Genomic DNA, 17,145 nt, shown 5'->3' with positions numbered 1-17,145 from the left:
AAATATCAGCAATAACTGTATTGGTGTAAGCACATGTAGAGTCTGATGTGGGTCTAAGAATAATTGAAAGTGTCTTTAGTTTTTTTTTGTTTTTTTCTTGATCTTGTTGACATTGGTTTTGGGTTCAAGATTCTTTTTTTTTTTTTTTTTTTTTTACCCTGTCAAAGCTTTGATTCGTGTGCTTGTTCAGCCTTCCCCCCTTCCCTAACCTCAGCCTCTTTTCCTTAACTTCTCCCCAACAATTTAAATTTGTTCCACTCACTGAAGGCAGTCTTATTTTAAAACATTGTGTGGTTGGTTTTAATTGTTGTAGTAAAATTTGTGCCAATATACATACATCTTCAATTGTGGTGCCAACCTCAAGACGTGTTTCCTAGTTTTTCGCAAGAACATAACATGTTTGGCTTTTATTACTTTTAAAAAAAAATGTACACTGAAAATAAAAAATTCTCACCTGTCTCACTGAAAATGTGCCTCGTTGTTTTTAAGTCACCAGTAATTAGCGGAGCTTCCGATTTACTGCATGACTGGCAGTTCAGTTCAGACTCTAACGCTCGGATATGAACCTTTATTGACTTGTCACCTCAGCAGCAAAAGACAAATGTCGTTATGTTCTCCCTACCAATGTGAATGTGATCAACGGTAAACTTCACAACGAACCTACACAACTAGCTTCGGAGTGTTTTTTAACAGTTTCGGATGAAAAAAAAGTCAACGAACATAAATGAAAATGCAGTTAAACGGAAAAGTAAAGACAAAAACTAAAAACGTAAAGCTGGAAGATGCGAGCGTCCATCCCGCTACCTTAAGCATGCTATGCTAAGCGAGCGCGCTACCGTTTGAACTAATCTCCCATGATGCATTGCGGTCAGTGTCATTTTTTTGGTCAGTGACTCCTATCATGTTTGAACCTTTTAAACTTTAATACAGTTTTAAAGGTTGAAAACTTGCCCTGAACACAGAGGCTACAACCTGCATGTAGTCCTCAGTTCTTCTCTTTCATGTCTTTATTCTAATTATCCAAATTAATCATCATTCTCATTCTTTGTTTTTCTTTGACTTCTTAAATCCGAGAAATTTTTTTTAGTCTTTTCCAAATTGTTTTTTTGGGTTTCTTTTGACCGTCCTGAAGGTCCAAATCCTGGATCTCGGTTTCTTCTTGGAACGCTATTTCTTCAATGGCTCCAGGATCCTTAGAGCAACCTGGTTCTGGTTCTGGTTGTCCAGGTTGTTCCTCCCCTGAATCCATCTCATCTCACTAATTGGGTCGGCATGGCCGACTGACTTTTCCACCTCTTGTTCTTGTTGAGGACTCGCCGTGTTGGATGATGGTAAATCGTTTGTGGTTTCCCAGATATTTTCTGCAGAATTACTTTGGTTTTGATCTGCTGCCTTTTTCAGTGAAGTTACATCACTTTCGTATCTAATGTTCAGATCTTTATGCAAAATGTTGACTTTATTTAATTCTCCAAGGGCATTGCTCAGTTTCTCCTGCAGGCACTTAATCTCACTTTTCCATGTTTCCTGCATGATGGTTTTTTCCAATTTCAAGTTGTCCATAAGGTTCATTTCCTCCTATGCCTTCTCCAGGTAAAATCTTCTCTCTTCAGTCATTTGCTGCTTCAGGATCTCAGCACTTTCTCTCTGAGCTTTAAGTTCATCAATGAGCTCCTGATTTTTCCCGAGTTTTTCTAAATTATCCTCTTTTTCCTGACTGAGCTCTTGTCGGCATCGCTCCAGGTCAAGTTTCAGCCCAGCGATCTCTCTTTCGTGGGTCAACGTCAGATCGTCATATGATTTTTTTTGGATTCATCTAATTCTCTCCGTAACAGCTGTTCTGACTCTAGCAGCGACTCAATTTCCGCTGTCATTTCTTTCCACATTGTTTCCTTCTCGGTTTTCATATCATCCAGTAGTCGTTGTTCCTCCCTGATCTTTTCGTCATAAAATGTTTGTGTTTTGGCCTGTTGCCTCATCTGTGTCACGTCTGCATTATATTTTGTATTGAGCTCCTGGTATGAAGTCTGGAGTTCCTTGATTTCTTCTTCCAGGGCCTTACTCTTTTCTTTCTCGGCATGCAGTTCTTCCACAAAAGCTTCCACGGTGTGGAAGCAGGACACCCTTACGTCTTCATACTGCTGCAGTAATTCCTCCTTCTCCATATCTTTTACTTCGAAGTGAGCCTGAGAAGCAATCACTATAACTTTTAGGACATCCGGGTCACTGAATTTCTGCAGCCTTTCCAGTTCTGCTTTGGCTTTGCAGGCTTGATCAAAATATCCAACTTTTAGCTCTTCTTGTTTTTTCAGCTGGAACTCCATTTCTTGGAGCTCTTCCTCAATTTTTTCTTTCATTGCATGCCTTTTGGCCGTTTCCTTCTTCAAAAGGGCATTCAGTCGTCGGATTTTCTCTTGCAAGTCATCGGGTTTGCAGTAGGGCACGTGCCTTGGGGGTATTCCTGGTTTCCCCTCCTTGTATTGGATCACATCATTCCACTAGTTGATCATTCAGTGTGCTGAGACATTTTCCCCAAACTAAAATCGTTGATCAGTAAAGTACTGTAAAGAGCTTTTCGAGCGTCTGAAGAAGCAGGTAAATGGTGGTGAAACCAAAAACAACTCTAATCAAAATCAAAATTCTTTTTTTTTTCCACCTAAAAAGGAACGATCTAGAAATTATGCAGGAAGAATATGAATGTGAATTTAAAGAAATACAGATTAAAAAAATTGTAGTCATCCCAATTCACTTAAAACGATTTAACGGTTCAAATTAAATGTTTATTTCAATCAGTTATTGTTTTCACAATTTGTAGATTTACGTCACGATTCAGCATCTGAATGGAGGTAGAATTCTACTCCAGGACGGTAGATGGCGCTATGTAATCGTACAAATATGTAAACAAACAGTCGAGTTCTCATGGCGGGGAGACGGCGTTTCTGTGGACAAGGGTTGTCCATTCAAGCTCCAAGCTGTGTGAACACCAGTGCGCTGCTGGGCCGGTTTGACGGACAGTCCAGGCTGCTGCTGACGACATTGATGTCCGGAGTTTCCGGGGCCAAAGCCGCGCTGGCCGTCTTCCAGAGACAGCGGCGGGCAAACTCGGAGTCCGCCCTGACCAACTTCATCCTGACTCTATGCAGAGACGAAATTGCCTCATCGGCTGAAGCTCTGACGCTGTCAGTGTAAGTACGCGGCACCGCTCCCTACAAACTCAAAAAGATTCAGCGTTACATGTGTTTTTGTCGTTCGTGTCGGTCCTGCTGGTGACATTTGTGCAGGTTTTTGTGGAAGCTGAAGCCAGACATAATTTCAGACGATCCCTGTCTGCTCCAAGTTGTCTAAAAAAAGTCAAAATTGCTGGCAGAAATATTTTAGAAGACTGGAGCTCTAATGGCAATGAAATATTCTTCTGCTTTACTTTGGCCTGTATCAGGGATATTTAATCTTTAAAATGACAAAGAACCTCTTTCCCCCTTAGTCCAGCGAAATAAAAGTAGATCTTCATTCTACTATTTGTGTCATCTTTTTTGGAAAAATCTAAATAGAAAATCCTAGAGGTGGAAAAAGAAATGGCCACATTTTAAAAAAATCTTTAAAAACCAAAGTTTTGTCAAAAGTCAGAAGTAAGCTGCAGAAGTGTGGTTGTATTCTGACAGATGAAAATGTTTCAAGGATTATGAATACTTTTGCAGTACAGAACAGAACAATGTGCTTAATTCAAGAATAAATAAAAATTAACCTATTTCTACAGGTTGCAGCTTTGGAACGTGATTTAGAGCTGCGACCCTGCCACAACTTGTATTCTTGTTTCATTCTGTTTTGTTATAAAGTACTATAAATATACAGAAAACTAATTGCCTCCCAACTCAAAAAGGAAAGGTTCCACGTGGGTTAGTCACAATTAACATCGTAATGCGTGTCCAAGATATGCTTTCCTCAGATTTTGCAACCGTAATTAAAACGTCTCTTAAACCCCACTGCTCTAGTAATTCATGTATATTTTCCATTTCTGTTTTCAAAATCTTTTCTAGCAAACCACTCGTCTGCCTGTTCCCACCAGTGTTTAAACAAAACCTGCTGATCTTCCTCTACTTGGTGAACGCTGCTATTCCTGGGCCCACCATCCTGCTGCTGCTCAGATGTCTTGCTCAGGACTCCAATCCAACCTCCTGGGTGAGAGCTCTGAGCAGACAGCTGGAGAGGAAACTGGAGATCAACTTCAAGGATCCTCTGTACTCTGAACAATGCAGGCAGAAATTGAAGCAGCTATCGGAGAATTTGGGAGGTTCTAGTAAGGCTGGAGGTTGGGCCGAATGCTTCAACAGTCAAAAAGAGGAATCTGAATCCTATTGTATACCTGATTTGCTCGAGCATGGGACACAGCGGAAAAGACGGGCCAGTTTTGATGCGGACGTGGATGCAGATGGAGAGGAAGCAGTGCAGGAGAGTAAAAGGTTGAAGATGGACATGCATGTTGAGGAGCCAGTAGATGCAGAAGACGAAGAAGTGAGGATGAACACACCAGGAGGATCTGCAAGTGCTGCTGAAACACCTGCAGGCAGACCCCATGATGGTCTACCTGAACACATCAGGGTAAACATTTTTCTTCAGTTTGCATTGTTGAAATAATATTCACGATCTATTTAAAGAAACCAGACCAAATCAAATTCAGTTGCCTGTTTTTCTGCTCACATAGGGCTCTGTTCTTCACATGAAAGAATTACTGGAAAGTCAGGCTGAGGTAAGAACAAGATTGTTTCCCCTCATGCAGTTGATTTAAATTTAATTCAGCTTTAAGTATTTTGTGTATTTTCTGTTTCAGTGGGACCAGAGCGCCACAGATGTGTTCAAAGTGTTAAACGAATGCAACCCAACCCAAGTAGGTCCAGAAAGATTTCATTATATATATATATATATATATATATATATATATATATATATATATATATATATATATATATATATATATAGGTGTAATATAACTAAAGGACTAAATTATAAATTGTAACTGTATAAATACTTTTTTAAGGTTGAAAGACCTTCAGATAATTATTTGTTGTTCTCAGGTGGAGGTGTTGTGTGAGACACTGAACTTTCCCGTCTTACCTGAACACACCCTGCCTAAGCTGTGCGACAGCATTTTGTCTCTCTCTCCTGATCTGAGCTACAGTGCTGCAGCATCCCTCATGAGGAGCATGCTGCTGCAGAAGGTAAATCCCTGAATGTGGAAAGGCAGATGTGTATATCATGTTTCTGCAGCACTCAGAACTGAAATGTATTTATTTTTTATATGTATAAATATCTTTCAGGTCTCGTCCCTATCGGAGCCGGCCTCCAGGTGTTTGGTAACGGCGGTAACTTCACTGTGCAGCCGCTATCCCCGACCGATGTGTCACGCAGTAATTGAACCAGTTCTGGAGGACAGGAATATAGGTGAGATACTGGTTGTGCTGCTTATTTCACTGAGCTGACATGGATGTGCAGCAAAAGCTAGAACAAAAATCTGCTCCAGTGTTTTGGCTGCAGATGCCTGGACCATTAGCACTGGTACTGCAAACATTTTCCATAAGTTTTCTGGCACAAAATAAAGTGCCGGACCTTTTTACTAAGCAAAATGTTGCACAGTCTAATTTTGCATAAAAAGTACTTGTAATGAAAGAAAGCCTTATTTGTTTTATGTTTAAAAAAAGAATAAATGAGGGAGAAAAAAGGAGAAATTGTAACATAAAACCAACAACAACAAAATCAGAACTGATATCCAAATATTTGTGACCTGATCTGCAGCTGGTAGCATTTGGAGATGGTTGAGTGTCGACGGTGTTTCAGGCAGTATCCTGGTTTGCGTACACATTAACTGAGCTGATATTGCTGATATCAGTTTTCAGGGCAATAACCTTTTTACTCGGTGTTTGGCCTCAAAATAAGCTTGAACTTTGTGCTGCTTTCAGGGCCACCGCAGACAGAGCTGCTGAACAGACTGATAGAAAGCTGCCTGGATTCACACTACAGACTGCTGATGCTTCAGTGAGACAAATTACATAAAAACTACTTTAAATATTAAATAAATATTCATATATGTACTTTTTTTTTTAGAATGACATTCAGGATCCCTTGGAGTGAAGCAGTCCTCTCCATTATCCACAGCTTGCTTGACTCCAAGGTATTCAGTGGACATATAATAGAAATTATGTATTCACATACACTGTCTAGAAATTCACACTTAGAAATTATTGGCGAGTATTAAGCGGCTGAAAGTGGCTGAAACTAAAACTGAAGTGGCGTGCCACCGAAATCAAAATGGGGGAAAGTCTGTGACTGTGATAACATCAACCCAAGTGTGAAGTATGAGTTGGCAGCTTCATGGTGTGTGGATGTTTTGCAACTGAAGGGACTGGTAAATTTCGCAAAATAGATGACGTTATGGGGAAAGAATAATCTGTCAAAATATTGAAGCAATGCCTCAAGACATCAGTCAGGGTGTCAAAACTTGGGCACAATTGAAAACAGACAAAGACCCTCATCATACCAACAAATTACTCACAAAATGTCTTAAGGACAGCAACTCAATGTTTCGGAGTCATAGCTATCAAAAATTCATTTTTGATAAGCTTTGTTTGAGCAACAAGGCTAACAAACATGTCTCGGTTTTATTAGGTGGAATGGTCCAAAATTTCAGCAAACTATGGAAAGAGACCCAACACATTTGATTTCTTAAATGTTCTGCCAAATACTGAGGAAAATATTACGTTTTTCTATATTTTACTTAGGAAAACATGTACATCTCTAAAATGTGTGTGCACCTCTAAATATGAAGAAAGTAATAGTTGTCCCAAGAGAAATGAGACTTTCAGTATTTATTTGACAATAAAAATATTTTTGTATTCTAATTAAGTAATTGAGCTAAAATCAGTAAGGATATTGTTCGATTTAAAATTAGACAGTGGGAGGAAAGAGTTTGTATTTTTACAGTGAATGTAAATATCTGCTTTTAGCTGATGCTGATTATTATTGTGTTGTTGTCTTTGTTTGTTTTAATGTGTTTGTTCTACAGCTGCTCTTGAATGAAGAAGTTTTCACACAGTTCATAGAAGAGCTTATCAGCCAGGGACCTCACTTCACCAAATCTATGAAATTTGCCAAAATGATGTTAACGGTTCTCACCAAACACAGCAGCCACGTAAGTCTAGAAGCCTCCTGTTCCGTTCTACACTCATAAAGTGAGATTTGAAATCCACTGTATTCGTAAATCTATGTTTTCCAGGTGACTGCTGCACAGAAACATTCTCTGACGAGCTGCCTGAATTCAAATGAGACATTCTTGAAGAAATCACTTGAAGCTTCTTTGAAACGAATCCCGGACGCCTGACTCCAGATTTGACTTTATTGTCAATAACCACTCAAATAAATCCAATCTAAAAAGATAACATACATTGTCAGATCATGTTCCAACTCATCCATCGCTAGACATGAACTGCCTGGAAGTTTTCTTGCTGTATTTACTAATATAAAAGCAAAAGTGGCATAAGAAGGAACACGTGAGCAGGTACAACCAGAAAACAGTATTTAATTTGAATTACTTTTACTTTTAAAAATAATCGAGCAGGGTTTTTCCAAAGAGCTACAGAGGGAAACATGTTTCCCTCTCAAGTTTAAAAAATATTGTTGTGAATATTTATTTTCCTATTTATGGAATTTTTTTAAAGTATGATCCCTGCAAACATTCCAATACTTCAACTGATTTTTACTGATAAATAAAACAAGTAATACTAACAGTTAGTATTAAAGTTCAGCTTTGCCAGAATTTAAATCCAGATGAAATTCTTGTTGGCTAATTAAACAATGATTGTGGTTTAGTTAGCTTTTATGTGACTTTCTAGGGCCTAGAAGGCCATTTAAGTAGCTATGGGGGACCAGACTTGGCCCACAGGCCTTGAATTTGATACACTGTCTAGCTGATGTTCAGGTTTAGAAGGCAATTGCCGACAAAACACTAGATTGTTTTAGACAAATTTAAAAAAATAAAAATAAATAAAACTACCATTAATAATATCATTATCTGAAATTTCTAAGACATAAATCAAAACAAAAAATTCCACTGAACTGTATAGAAAAGGAGCAACATATATAAATAGAGATATATATAGAATTTGATTGACACTATTTTTAGTATTCAACTGTCAATACTCATATTTTTACAAGTGGCACGATAAAAATTAATTAGAAAGAATAAAATTACATGATGTTAAACTTTATTATTCGCTAATATCTAACTATTTACTGTTATGTTTTTAAATAAATATGCGTGAACCCTGTGTAAAATTGTACTGTCTGAATAAAGTTTATTTTAAAAAAAGCCCTCTCTGAGTGACGTAGCGCGTCTTTATTCTGCGTAACTTCCTCCGGCACTTCCTTTTTCAGCGTAGCGCGACGTCGGAGACAAGCCGCTAAAATGAGGTTAGCATGATTTGACCAATTAATACATTAAACAGTGATTGTACGCATGTAATAATGCAGCCGAATTAGTTGTATGGGGATTACAAACGTATTAAAGTGTGAAGGTTTTGGTTTTGTTCGGTATTTCTTCTCCTAATGATCTAAATCTTGGAACACGCGACCGTTTCCCCAGCCGGTGAACCCGAAGGAAACACCGCTCGGCTTTTTTTTTTTAAACAAACATCCAACTCCATCCGCGTGCTGTAGAGCATTTTTCACCACCTTTTGGGGTTTTATAGTTTCATCGCTCATTTCAGATTCTGTTCATCTGATTTTTACCGCACTTTGAAGCCATTTTAAGAGTTTTAGCGTCATGTCTTTGCAGCGACCCACGAGTAGCTCTTACCGAATGTATTAGTACAGATGATAGCATTTAATATACGCGTCATTTTCACTTTTTACACCTGCGTTTTAATCCTAACTACTGGTGTGTTTGCTGCTCCCTCCACCCCAAATAATGTATTTTTTACAAATACAAAAATATACGTAATAAGTGTGTTTTTCACTGGTTATAAAATGTTTAATTACTAAATTGACAACGGTCCATTATTATTCCTAAAAGTCGCGCTTGTTATAATAGGAAACAACATTTTCACATGTTTAAATGGTGACACTGTTGGTTTGCCCCGGTTGATTACACACATATTCTTTAAATGGTAGAATGTTCTCAGATGACAGGAAGAAATGTAAAGATTTTATTATTGTGCACATGGTTGGTTATCCTGCTCAAACATCATACTAAAGTGTATTAACTACTTTTGAAAAGAATGCAATCTGGATGCCTTTGTTTGAAGGGAGAATATTTGTTAATGGTGAAAACAAAGTGTTCAGAAAAAAAAGGTGCTACCACTGTTACAGGACTGGTAGCACCTTGTGAAATGTTTGCAGAGATACCTGCTCATCCTACAAGTAAGAAAAATTGGCAAACTAATTTTCTAGAGTCGGAATGTCTTGCTGGTTTTCTGTATCTTGGGTGAAACCGAGGAGTCACAGTCTTTCTGTTTTATTTTTGTTTTGTACAGTAAGGTTTCCAGGGACACGTTGTATGAAGCTGTAAAGGAGGTCCTGCAGGGCTCCGTGGCCAAGCGGAGGAAGTAAGTACATGCTTCTGAAATACTTTTGTAAAATATATATGAAAAAAAAAGAAGAAAAATTTAAAATGGGATATTTGTTGTTAGGTTCGTGGAGAGCGTGGAGCTGCAGATCAGCCTTAAAAACTACGATCCTCAGAAGGACAAGCGTTTCTCCGGCACTGTCAGGTTCGGCACTTCACTGTTTCACCCAACCTTTTCCCTGTTTGCGTCCAACCCTGTCTGAGTTCAGATTTAGCCGTTTTTCAAAATGAGGAAAACGAAAGGGTAAATTCTCAAAAGCCCAGACAGGACAGGAACAAGCATGGATAAGTAGCTGGGTAGTCTGACTGAGCCCACTCGGTTTCGGCTGGTGTCGGCGAAGCAGACGGACCCCCACCCTGGGTCTTAAAACATGAGGGGAGGCTTTGAGTGGCTGCATGCCTTCATGCCGACCATGTTACTGTTACCATGAGGGTCAGCAGGACACCAACCACTGCAGTGGTTTGGGTAAGACTTTCTCTTTGTTACAGAAAAAAAAAAATCAGGGAGGTGAATCTTGGAAGTGACATTTTTTCCTTGCAGTTTGTCACTCCGCAATCTGTCCCTGAAGCTCGATCATACCGCTAGCTCATTTGCTAAAAGAAATATTTCCAGATCATTACAAGAGAAAAGAAAAGTGGATCTGCAAAGTGGAACATTTGTGGCATTAACACATTGGTTTTTTTGTTTGTTGTTGTTTTTTTTTTTTTTTTTTTTTTTTTTTTTTCAAGTGCTGCCGTTTTAGTGTCGTTAGAATCCAGTTTAAACTTTGAAGCAAAATGCAGCTGGTGGAGATGATGTGTGCTCCATGGATCTCCTCCCAACATAGTACATCACAAATATCTAGATGAAGAAACCAGCTTTTCAATAGGGGTGGTGATCACTGGTTGAAAAGATAATCACAAAAAAGTGACACTTGATGCATGTATTTGACTATAATTTTCGAGATAAATGTTAGATGCTTTCTGTCAGAAGATTGGAAGATGACCAGTCAGTGTTGCTGCCGTTCAGTGTCCTTGTGTTTTGGTTTATTCTGTGGCTCACTGTGGTTGACATGCAGGCTGAAGACCCTCCCCAGGCCCAAGTTCTCTGTGTGCGTCCTGGGAGACCAGCAGCACTGCGATGAAGCCAAGGCCGCAGATCTTCCCCACATGGACATTGAGGCTCTCAAAAAGCTCAACAAGAACAAAAAGCTGGTCAAGAAACTCGGTAGGTCCAGTCAGCTGAATGACAAACTTGATGAGCTTGAGGTCAGATTCAAACTTCATAGTTACGTTTTTTGTCTTTTTTTTTTTTTCTTTCCCCGCAGCCAAGAAGTACGACGCCTTCCTGGCCTCTGAGTCTCTGATCAAGCAGATTCCTCGTATCTTGGGTCCTGGACTGAACAAGGCTGGCAAATTCCCTTCCCTTCTCACCCACAACGAGAACCTGAACACAAAGGTGGACGAGGTCAAATCCACCATCAAGTTCCAGATGAAGAAGGTAGCGTCAGCTCTTCCAGCAGCAGACATCAGGACTTTATGTTGTTGCTCTATAGTAACGCTTGCTGTGTTGTAGGTGCTCTGTCTGGCTGTGGCTGTCGGACACGTGAAGATGACTGAAGACGAACTCGTCTACAACATCCACTTGGCCGTCAACTTCTTGGTGTCTTTGCTGAAGAAGAACTGGCAGAACGTGCGTGCCCTGTACATTAAGAGCACCATGGGCAAACCACAGCGCCTCTATTAAACGCTTGTTTTTCTATGAATAAAAACAGAGAAACTCCAATGTGTTGCTCAATGTGATTTATTCATTTATTTTAGGGGTTTAGTTGATTTTCATCAACTTTTGTTTTATTTCTATCTATTGTGCTTCAACTTTAAGTCCACTTGTAAGATCTTTCTGTGCTCAAGGTAAAAAGGATATATTCAATTTTGTGTGTCTTTACATGTAGCTTAGCTCAGTGCCCGTGTCCTGCCTGTTTTCTTTCCTTCCTGGTTTAACACCTGACTCATTGCAGACCTGCAGAAGCTTTCCATGCTGGGAAACGCATCTAAAACAGCAGCAATGCATTTGAAAACAGGTTTGAATCGTTCTGCTGTTGCTGGTCAAAGCGTTTTTCCTCATCTCTAAGCAAATAAGTTGACATTGAAAACCTGAAATTTTCCCTCATAAGTGGGGAGGCATAGTGGAAACTCAGACTATGTTCACACAGCAGGTCTTGGTGCTCAATTCAGATTTTTCGTTAATTGCTTAAACTTTTGTACTAAATAAATACAACTACAACCAGACTTTGAGTGAACGGTTCAAAGCAATCCGCAAGCACAGCTGAAAGTGAATAAAAACAACTAATAGAGATATTTAGTGGAGCATTAACTAACTTGTAGAGATTAGAGTGTTTGGATGTATGATCAGGCAGGAGTGGAGGGTTAGGATGTGATGCACTTTAAGATGAGCCGTTTCATAGTTAAAGCCATTATTTACACTTTCACACTTACAGAAAGTTAATTATTACTTTATAGTATGTTGGTGTGTTTGTCTCCTCGCTCTTAACGCACAGAAACCATTAGACGCTACAAAAGGTACTACAAAGATTTCTATTTTGTAGAATTCCTTAAAGAAAACCTTATGTTTGTTTTGAAAAACTTCATTTTTTAAAACCTGGTTAGAAAAACTTCAAGAATGAAATGATCAATTGTGAACAACCTCTTTATTTGACAGTTATATAACAGTGTGTAGTCAGAGCGTTCTTCAAATTTGTTGTAATACCGACTGCTACAGGAAACCCTCTTCCCACTCCCACAGCCATCAGCATCCACAAGGGAACTGTAACATGATTTAAAATAACATTTATCAACCCTTTGGATTAGTAAAGTAGTACTGAATTGAATGAAACACCAACATCAATTGTAAAATCAGGAAGTCGACACCTAAAGCTGGTTCGCACACTTTCTGTAGCCTTCACAACTCGGGCACAACTCAGGCTGGACGTTTCACCACACCTGCGTTCAACAAGTATGAAACACAGCTTCCCATGAGCCTCTTGGGTGAGTGATCCTGCTCTGCTTTGACTGTGGATCTCTTAATGGGATTATCTACTCTCAGGGCAGGAGAAATGCAGAGTGAGGAATGTATCGAGGGCAGACGCCTGACAGTAAACCTCGCACCCTGAAATGTGAAATCAGCTCATGCAGACCTTCTGTGTCCACTGATGAGCACGGAGGTGAGTCGAATTATCTACCACCAGCTGCCGCATTTATATCTACACACACACACGTTCATATCTAATGCCTCTGACTGTGTTTCTGTAGGGGTTTGCGTCTGACGTAGGGACAAACGGACGCCATTTATCCACCATGGCTGACAGCAATGACAGTGAGGAAGGTAGAAGCGGAGAGACGGATGAGTGAAAGGATCAGTGGTCCTTGCTTCTAACCCTAACCCTAACCCTAACCCCCAACCTGGGTTCATGTTCCTGACAGAAAGCAGTCAGGAGGAGCCACCGGTGACCTGCTGGAGCGAGCTGTCCATCGTAGAGCGTGTCGGCCTCAACAGGTGAGACACATAATGACAGTATACATAAATGAGTTCAAACCTGTTATTGCCTGATTTTTTGGGGGGGGTTTTCTCTAACAGTATGGACATGACAGAAAAGGACTTGGAGGTAAAACTTTTACAAAACAAGTTAACATTTTCATAAGACCCATTCTAAATTTCCACATGAGGACTGAAAGCTGTGTTTGTGCCCAGACGGCATTCTCTCAGATCTCCCTGGCCTTCCGCTGCGATCAGTACACCCTGAAACAGAGGCTGCAGTCGGAGGAGCACGCACGCAACCTGGCCGAGGAGAACGTCCACCTGGAGCTCAGCCGAGGCCGGGAGAGCCTGGAGGTGCACCGTGTGGATCCGATCGAGACGCCCGCAGTACTCTAAAGCGTCTTGCAAAAAAAAAAAAAAAATGCTCACACCTCTTGGAGCTTTTCTTTACTTCACAGCCACAAAACTCAGTGGCGTTTGGAAATGCCTGCAGGATGTAGAAGCTCGTTGTGCGTTTGGAAACTTTTGCAAACCACATCTCTGCGCAGAAACACCTCAAACTCAGCCAGAATAAACGGTGAACCTCTGAGAACGTTAACTATTCAGAGTTGCCACAGATTCTCAGTTGGATTTAGGTCCGAACTTTGACTAGGGCATTCTGACTCATGAATATGCTTTGGTCTAAAACCATGCCATCGTTGCTCTTGTTATATGTTTATAAGTTGGTTCTGTTGGAAGGTTGACATTTGGGTCACGACCTTTTGCTTCTAACAGGTTTGCTTCTGGGATCGGCCTGGATTTAGCTAAAAAAATGAAGAAAAAAAAAAGGTCTTATATGACCAAAGAAACTTTTTTTCTCATTTCTCTTGAATTTCCTGTTCCAGGCAGGTTTGTGGAGTGCATGACTGATTGGTGCCTTGTCATCAGATTCTAATACCTGAGCTGCGTATCCCTGCTTCTGCTCCAGAGACACCAAAGTCTTCTTGGTTGCGTCTCTATTTTTGTAATTATTTTTTGTATTTAGAAAGACAGATTTCCATCACATCCGATAATTATAGCTTTACCCTTTTAAGGTCTTACATAAGCAGAGAAGCATAGAGTCCAGGTGATTTTTATCCATATTGCCTTTCTGGTATTTTCCATCTTGGCTGCTTCTCTGATTGTTTTTGATGTTTAGATAGTTTATGAAGGCATAAGAATGAACTGGACTTATTACTGGTATCGGATTAAAGGGGGTTGAATATAAGTGAATATTATACTCTTCAGATGTTTTTTTTTCTCCTCCTAAATTTCCTTCTGCTTCACAATTCCTCTATCACTGTGGGCCTAAAGAGCTTTAAAAGTTTCGAAGAGTCTGAATGCCTTTACAATAAACTGTAGCTGAGCTCACGTAAGAACAGCGCCAACTAAGCTCAAAACTTTACTTTGGGAATGTAAGAGTTGGAAGTGAATGGGAGGAAGTCGACGTGATTGTGTGTGCTTTCAGACGTTGAAGGCTCTGTGTTTGGACAGTAAACGCAGCAGCATCCTGCAGAGGCTGGAGCTTTCTCTGGACATCCTCAGAGGGACAGTAGAGCGGATCTCCAGCACAGCCGAGGTGCTCGGTGCCGTCCACCAGGTACACGAAGGTCATGTTTATTACTGGTCAACAGCACTGAAGGGGACCAATGATGGTTCTTGCCAGTTTTGAGCTTCAGAATGAGATGCTTTTGGGCCTCCTCTGTTTGTAAATCTGATGCTGGCCACGCCCTCCATTTCAGTGCTTGCATTTTATACAAGAGAAAATGCAGTAAATAGATGCAACCGTACATCTTTGAGCCTGAAACAGAAGACATCAGAGCACAGCAATGACAAGTCAACAACAAAACTCTTGTCCTTTCATTGTACAGCAGTAAAACTAGCTGATCAAAGCTGCTTGAGATGATCTTGGGTTGCTATTTATCAATAGAGATGTAAAATCGTTTTCCCCCCGTAGCTTCAACTTGTTGTAACTTGTGGTTTGTTTTCGCCGTGACCGGATGTTTGACTTTCATAGGAGGCTCGGGTGAGTCGTGCTGTGGAGCTCATGGTGGCTCACGTGGAGAGTCTGAGGAGGCGTCACGACAGAAATTTAGCCGAGCTGGAAGAAGCCAAACACAATCTGCAGCAGCAGCAGCTGAACTCCAGCAGACACAGCATCCATCCCAGAGTCATCCCAGGTCTGGGGCGTTTCTGTTCGTCCACTAGTGTTTTGATGCTGTCGAAATAAGGCCTGGCCATTTCTCTCTTACAGCAGACCCAGACAGACAGGAGGACAGGAAGAGGAGGAACTCCAACCAGGTGTGCAGGTTTCGGCTTACGGAAGAATGGATCTCCTGATCAGATCCGCCTTCTTACTCCAGTTTTGTCTGGTTTTTTTCCAGAGCGTCTTACGAAGGAGAGTCAGCGCATCAATCATTTCCAGCCCAAACCTGGTAAGAAGGTTTCCTTGGTGAACTCTCCTAAAATCTTGCCGCCGTAATTAGCATAATTTCCTTCCAAACAGGAGAAGAAGAAGCGAGATTCAAGGAAGAGAACCTCCTCCTGGAAGAAACACTCTCCTCCACTCTTGTCTCCGTCCCTGAGCTTAGATTCTTGTTGCTCTGTGTTTACCCAAGAGGACGGCCACCTAATGAATGAAAGGTGCATTGTGAAATAAACGTTCGGCTTTCATCTGGACCGCATGTTTGCAATTTTCTTTTAACAAGTTTTGTTTTCAGACAACCGGACCCAGATCCATCAGGAGATTGTCTTCTGGATCTTTCTGCTCCCGGCCCGGACAACCTTCCGACAGAGGAAGTGATTCCTTCAAATACGCAGAACAGAAAGTACGGGATTCTCTCAGTAGCCTCAATAATCTTGTTAGAGGTTGTAGTTTAATTTTTCTTATGAATGATGCCCACTTCTCCTCTTATTGAACGTAAGAAAAAATCCCGAAAGGAATTGTTTTAAAATGTTTTTTAAGATACCAAAGAGCTTTTGCATCTTGGTTCCACTTCCCAATTTATTGAGATCAACAAACATCTGCTCTACTTGAAATTAATTTAAGATAATATTAGTCATAACAGTAACATGGTCAGCAATACAAGTAAGATTAAACATTTGCAAACACACTGAGCAACTAAAAAAGTGAAACAGTCTAAGAATTGTTTTTAATTGTTTGTAATTCTGGCATGAATATTTAAAATAAATCTTCACAGGAAAATTTTTTCCAGCTAATTTCAAACTAGTTAGGCTGTGTTTGTCTAGTGTGGGATTAAACTACTGCAATGAAAGTTACATTTAAGGATTTTCACAATCTTTTTTTTTTTTTGCCAAAATTATTTCAGTAAGTATACTTGAACTTAAGTTTTTGTTAAAAATTTTAAAGCTTTCGCTTGACTCGGTTTTCACTTTACCTACAACCATTTATCCCTCAGATGAACATTTGGTTTACTTTTTTGAACTGGTTCACGTCTTTCCATAAAAGGGGTTTAAGCAAATAGGTAATAAGGATTTTTGTGGTTATTTTTTGCATAACTTGAACAAACATTCCATCATTTTAATAGCAAGCCTTTGTGGCTTTGCCGCAGCGTCTCGCTGGACTCTCTGCGACAAAGACAGAAAGCTAAAGCAGCTGCATTAACCAAAGCGAAGGAAAGAAAAACTGTCCAGAGACAAATCTCCATTGGCACGTAAGTAAATGCAACATTATTGTTTTTGTTTTTTTCCAAGTAAATGACTAAGTGATGGTGATAGTTTTGTGTGGAGAAACAACAAGTGTCTGCCTCCTTCAGGTATGGGTCTCCATGCAGGCAGGATCCTCTGCCGGTCCGGCTGCAGCGCTGCCGATGGGCGCGGATATGCGCCAACCTGTTTGTGCTTTTCTGCGTGGTGATGCTGACTTGCATCATTTGGAAGATTCACGAAGGAGAGGCTGAGCCATGATCCCTGAACACTCAGGAATACTTCATCCTCATTCTCTTCAAGGATTTAGCTTGCAGAATAAAGCCATTCTCCATCACTT

General features: G+C 40.3%; 3 protein-coding genes across 7 annotated transcripts; all 3 read left to right on the top strand.

The window, feature by feature from the left end:
• Positions 1-2,903: 2,903 nt before the first annotated feature.
• Positions 2,904-8,299, top strand: fance (FA complementation group E). 2 transcript variants are annotated; one of them, XM_055049355.1, is made up of 10 exons: positions 2,904-3,182; positions 4,032-4,593; positions 4,697-4,741; positions 4,823-4,879; positions 5,067-5,210; positions 5,310-5,433; positions 5,949-6,024; positions 6,094-6,160; positions 7,052-7,177; positions 7,262-8,299. In XM_055049355.1, the coding sequence occupies exons 1-10, from the start codon at positions 2,917-2,919 to the stop codon at positions 7,364-7,366; spliced, it is 1,572 nt and encodes a 523-aa protein (XP_054905330.1). In that variant the 5' UTR covers positions 2,904-2,916; the 3' UTR covers positions 7,367-8,299. The 2 variants fall into 2 exon arrangements, with proteins under 2 accessions (XP_054905330.1, XP_054905329.1); XM_055049354.1 differs by having other exon boundaries at positions 4,799-4,879.
• A 78-nt stretch (positions 8,300-8,377) lies between these two features.
• rpl10a (ribosomal protein L10a) lies at positions 8,378-11,372 on the top strand. Its single transcript, XM_055049982.1, has 6 exons — positions 8,378-8,454; positions 9,516-9,587; positions 9,672-9,752; positions 10,666-10,814; positions 10,915-11,087; positions 11,163-11,372. The coding sequence occupies exons 1-6, from the start codon at positions 8,450-8,452 to the stop codon at positions 11,331-11,333; spliced, it is 651 nt and encodes a 216-aa protein (XP_054905957.1). The 5' UTR covers positions 8,378-8,449; the 3' UTR covers positions 11,334-11,372.
• Positions 11,373-12,693: 1,321 nt separating this feature from the next.
• Positions 12,694-17,142, top strand: si:ch211-163l21.11 (inositol 1,4,5-triphosphate receptor associated 2). 4 transcript variants are annotated; one of them, XM_055049962.1, is made up of 13 exons: positions 12,694-12,807; positions 12,896-12,968; positions 13,067-13,139; positions 13,221-13,248; positions 13,335-13,475; positions 14,608-14,739; positions 15,157-15,319; positions 15,397-15,440; positions 15,524-15,574; positions 15,646-15,782; positions 15,860-15,967; positions 16,688-16,813; positions 16,916-17,142. In XM_055049962.1, the coding sequence occupies exons 1-13, from the start codon at positions 12,796-12,798 to the stop codon at positions 17,064-17,066; spliced, it is 1,239 nt and encodes a 412-aa protein (XP_054905937.1). In that variant the 5' UTR covers positions 12,694-12,795; the 3' UTR covers positions 17,067-17,142. The 4 variants fall into 4 exon arrangements, with proteins under 4 accessions (XP_054905937.1, XP_054905939.1, XP_054905938.1 ...); XM_055049964.1 differs by having other exon boundaries at positions 15,394-15,440; positions 16,712-16,813; XM_055049963.1 differs by having other exon boundaries at positions 15,394-15,440; positions 16,934-17,142.
• The last annotated feature ends 3 nt before the right edge of the window (positions 17,143-17,145 follow it).

The sequence above is a fragment of the Poeciliopsis prolifica genome, unplaced genomic scaffold (assembly GCF_027474105.1).
Source record: "Poeciliopsis prolifica strain line A6 unplaced genomic scaffold, Auburn_PproV2 SCAFFOLD029, whole genome shotgun sequence".
Classification (NCBI taxonomy): domain Eukaryota; kingdom Metazoa; phylum Chordata; class Actinopteri; order Cyprinodontiformes; family Poeciliidae; genus Poeciliopsis; species Poeciliopsis prolifica.
This window is presented reverse-complemented; position numbering and strand designations above follow the sequence as displayed.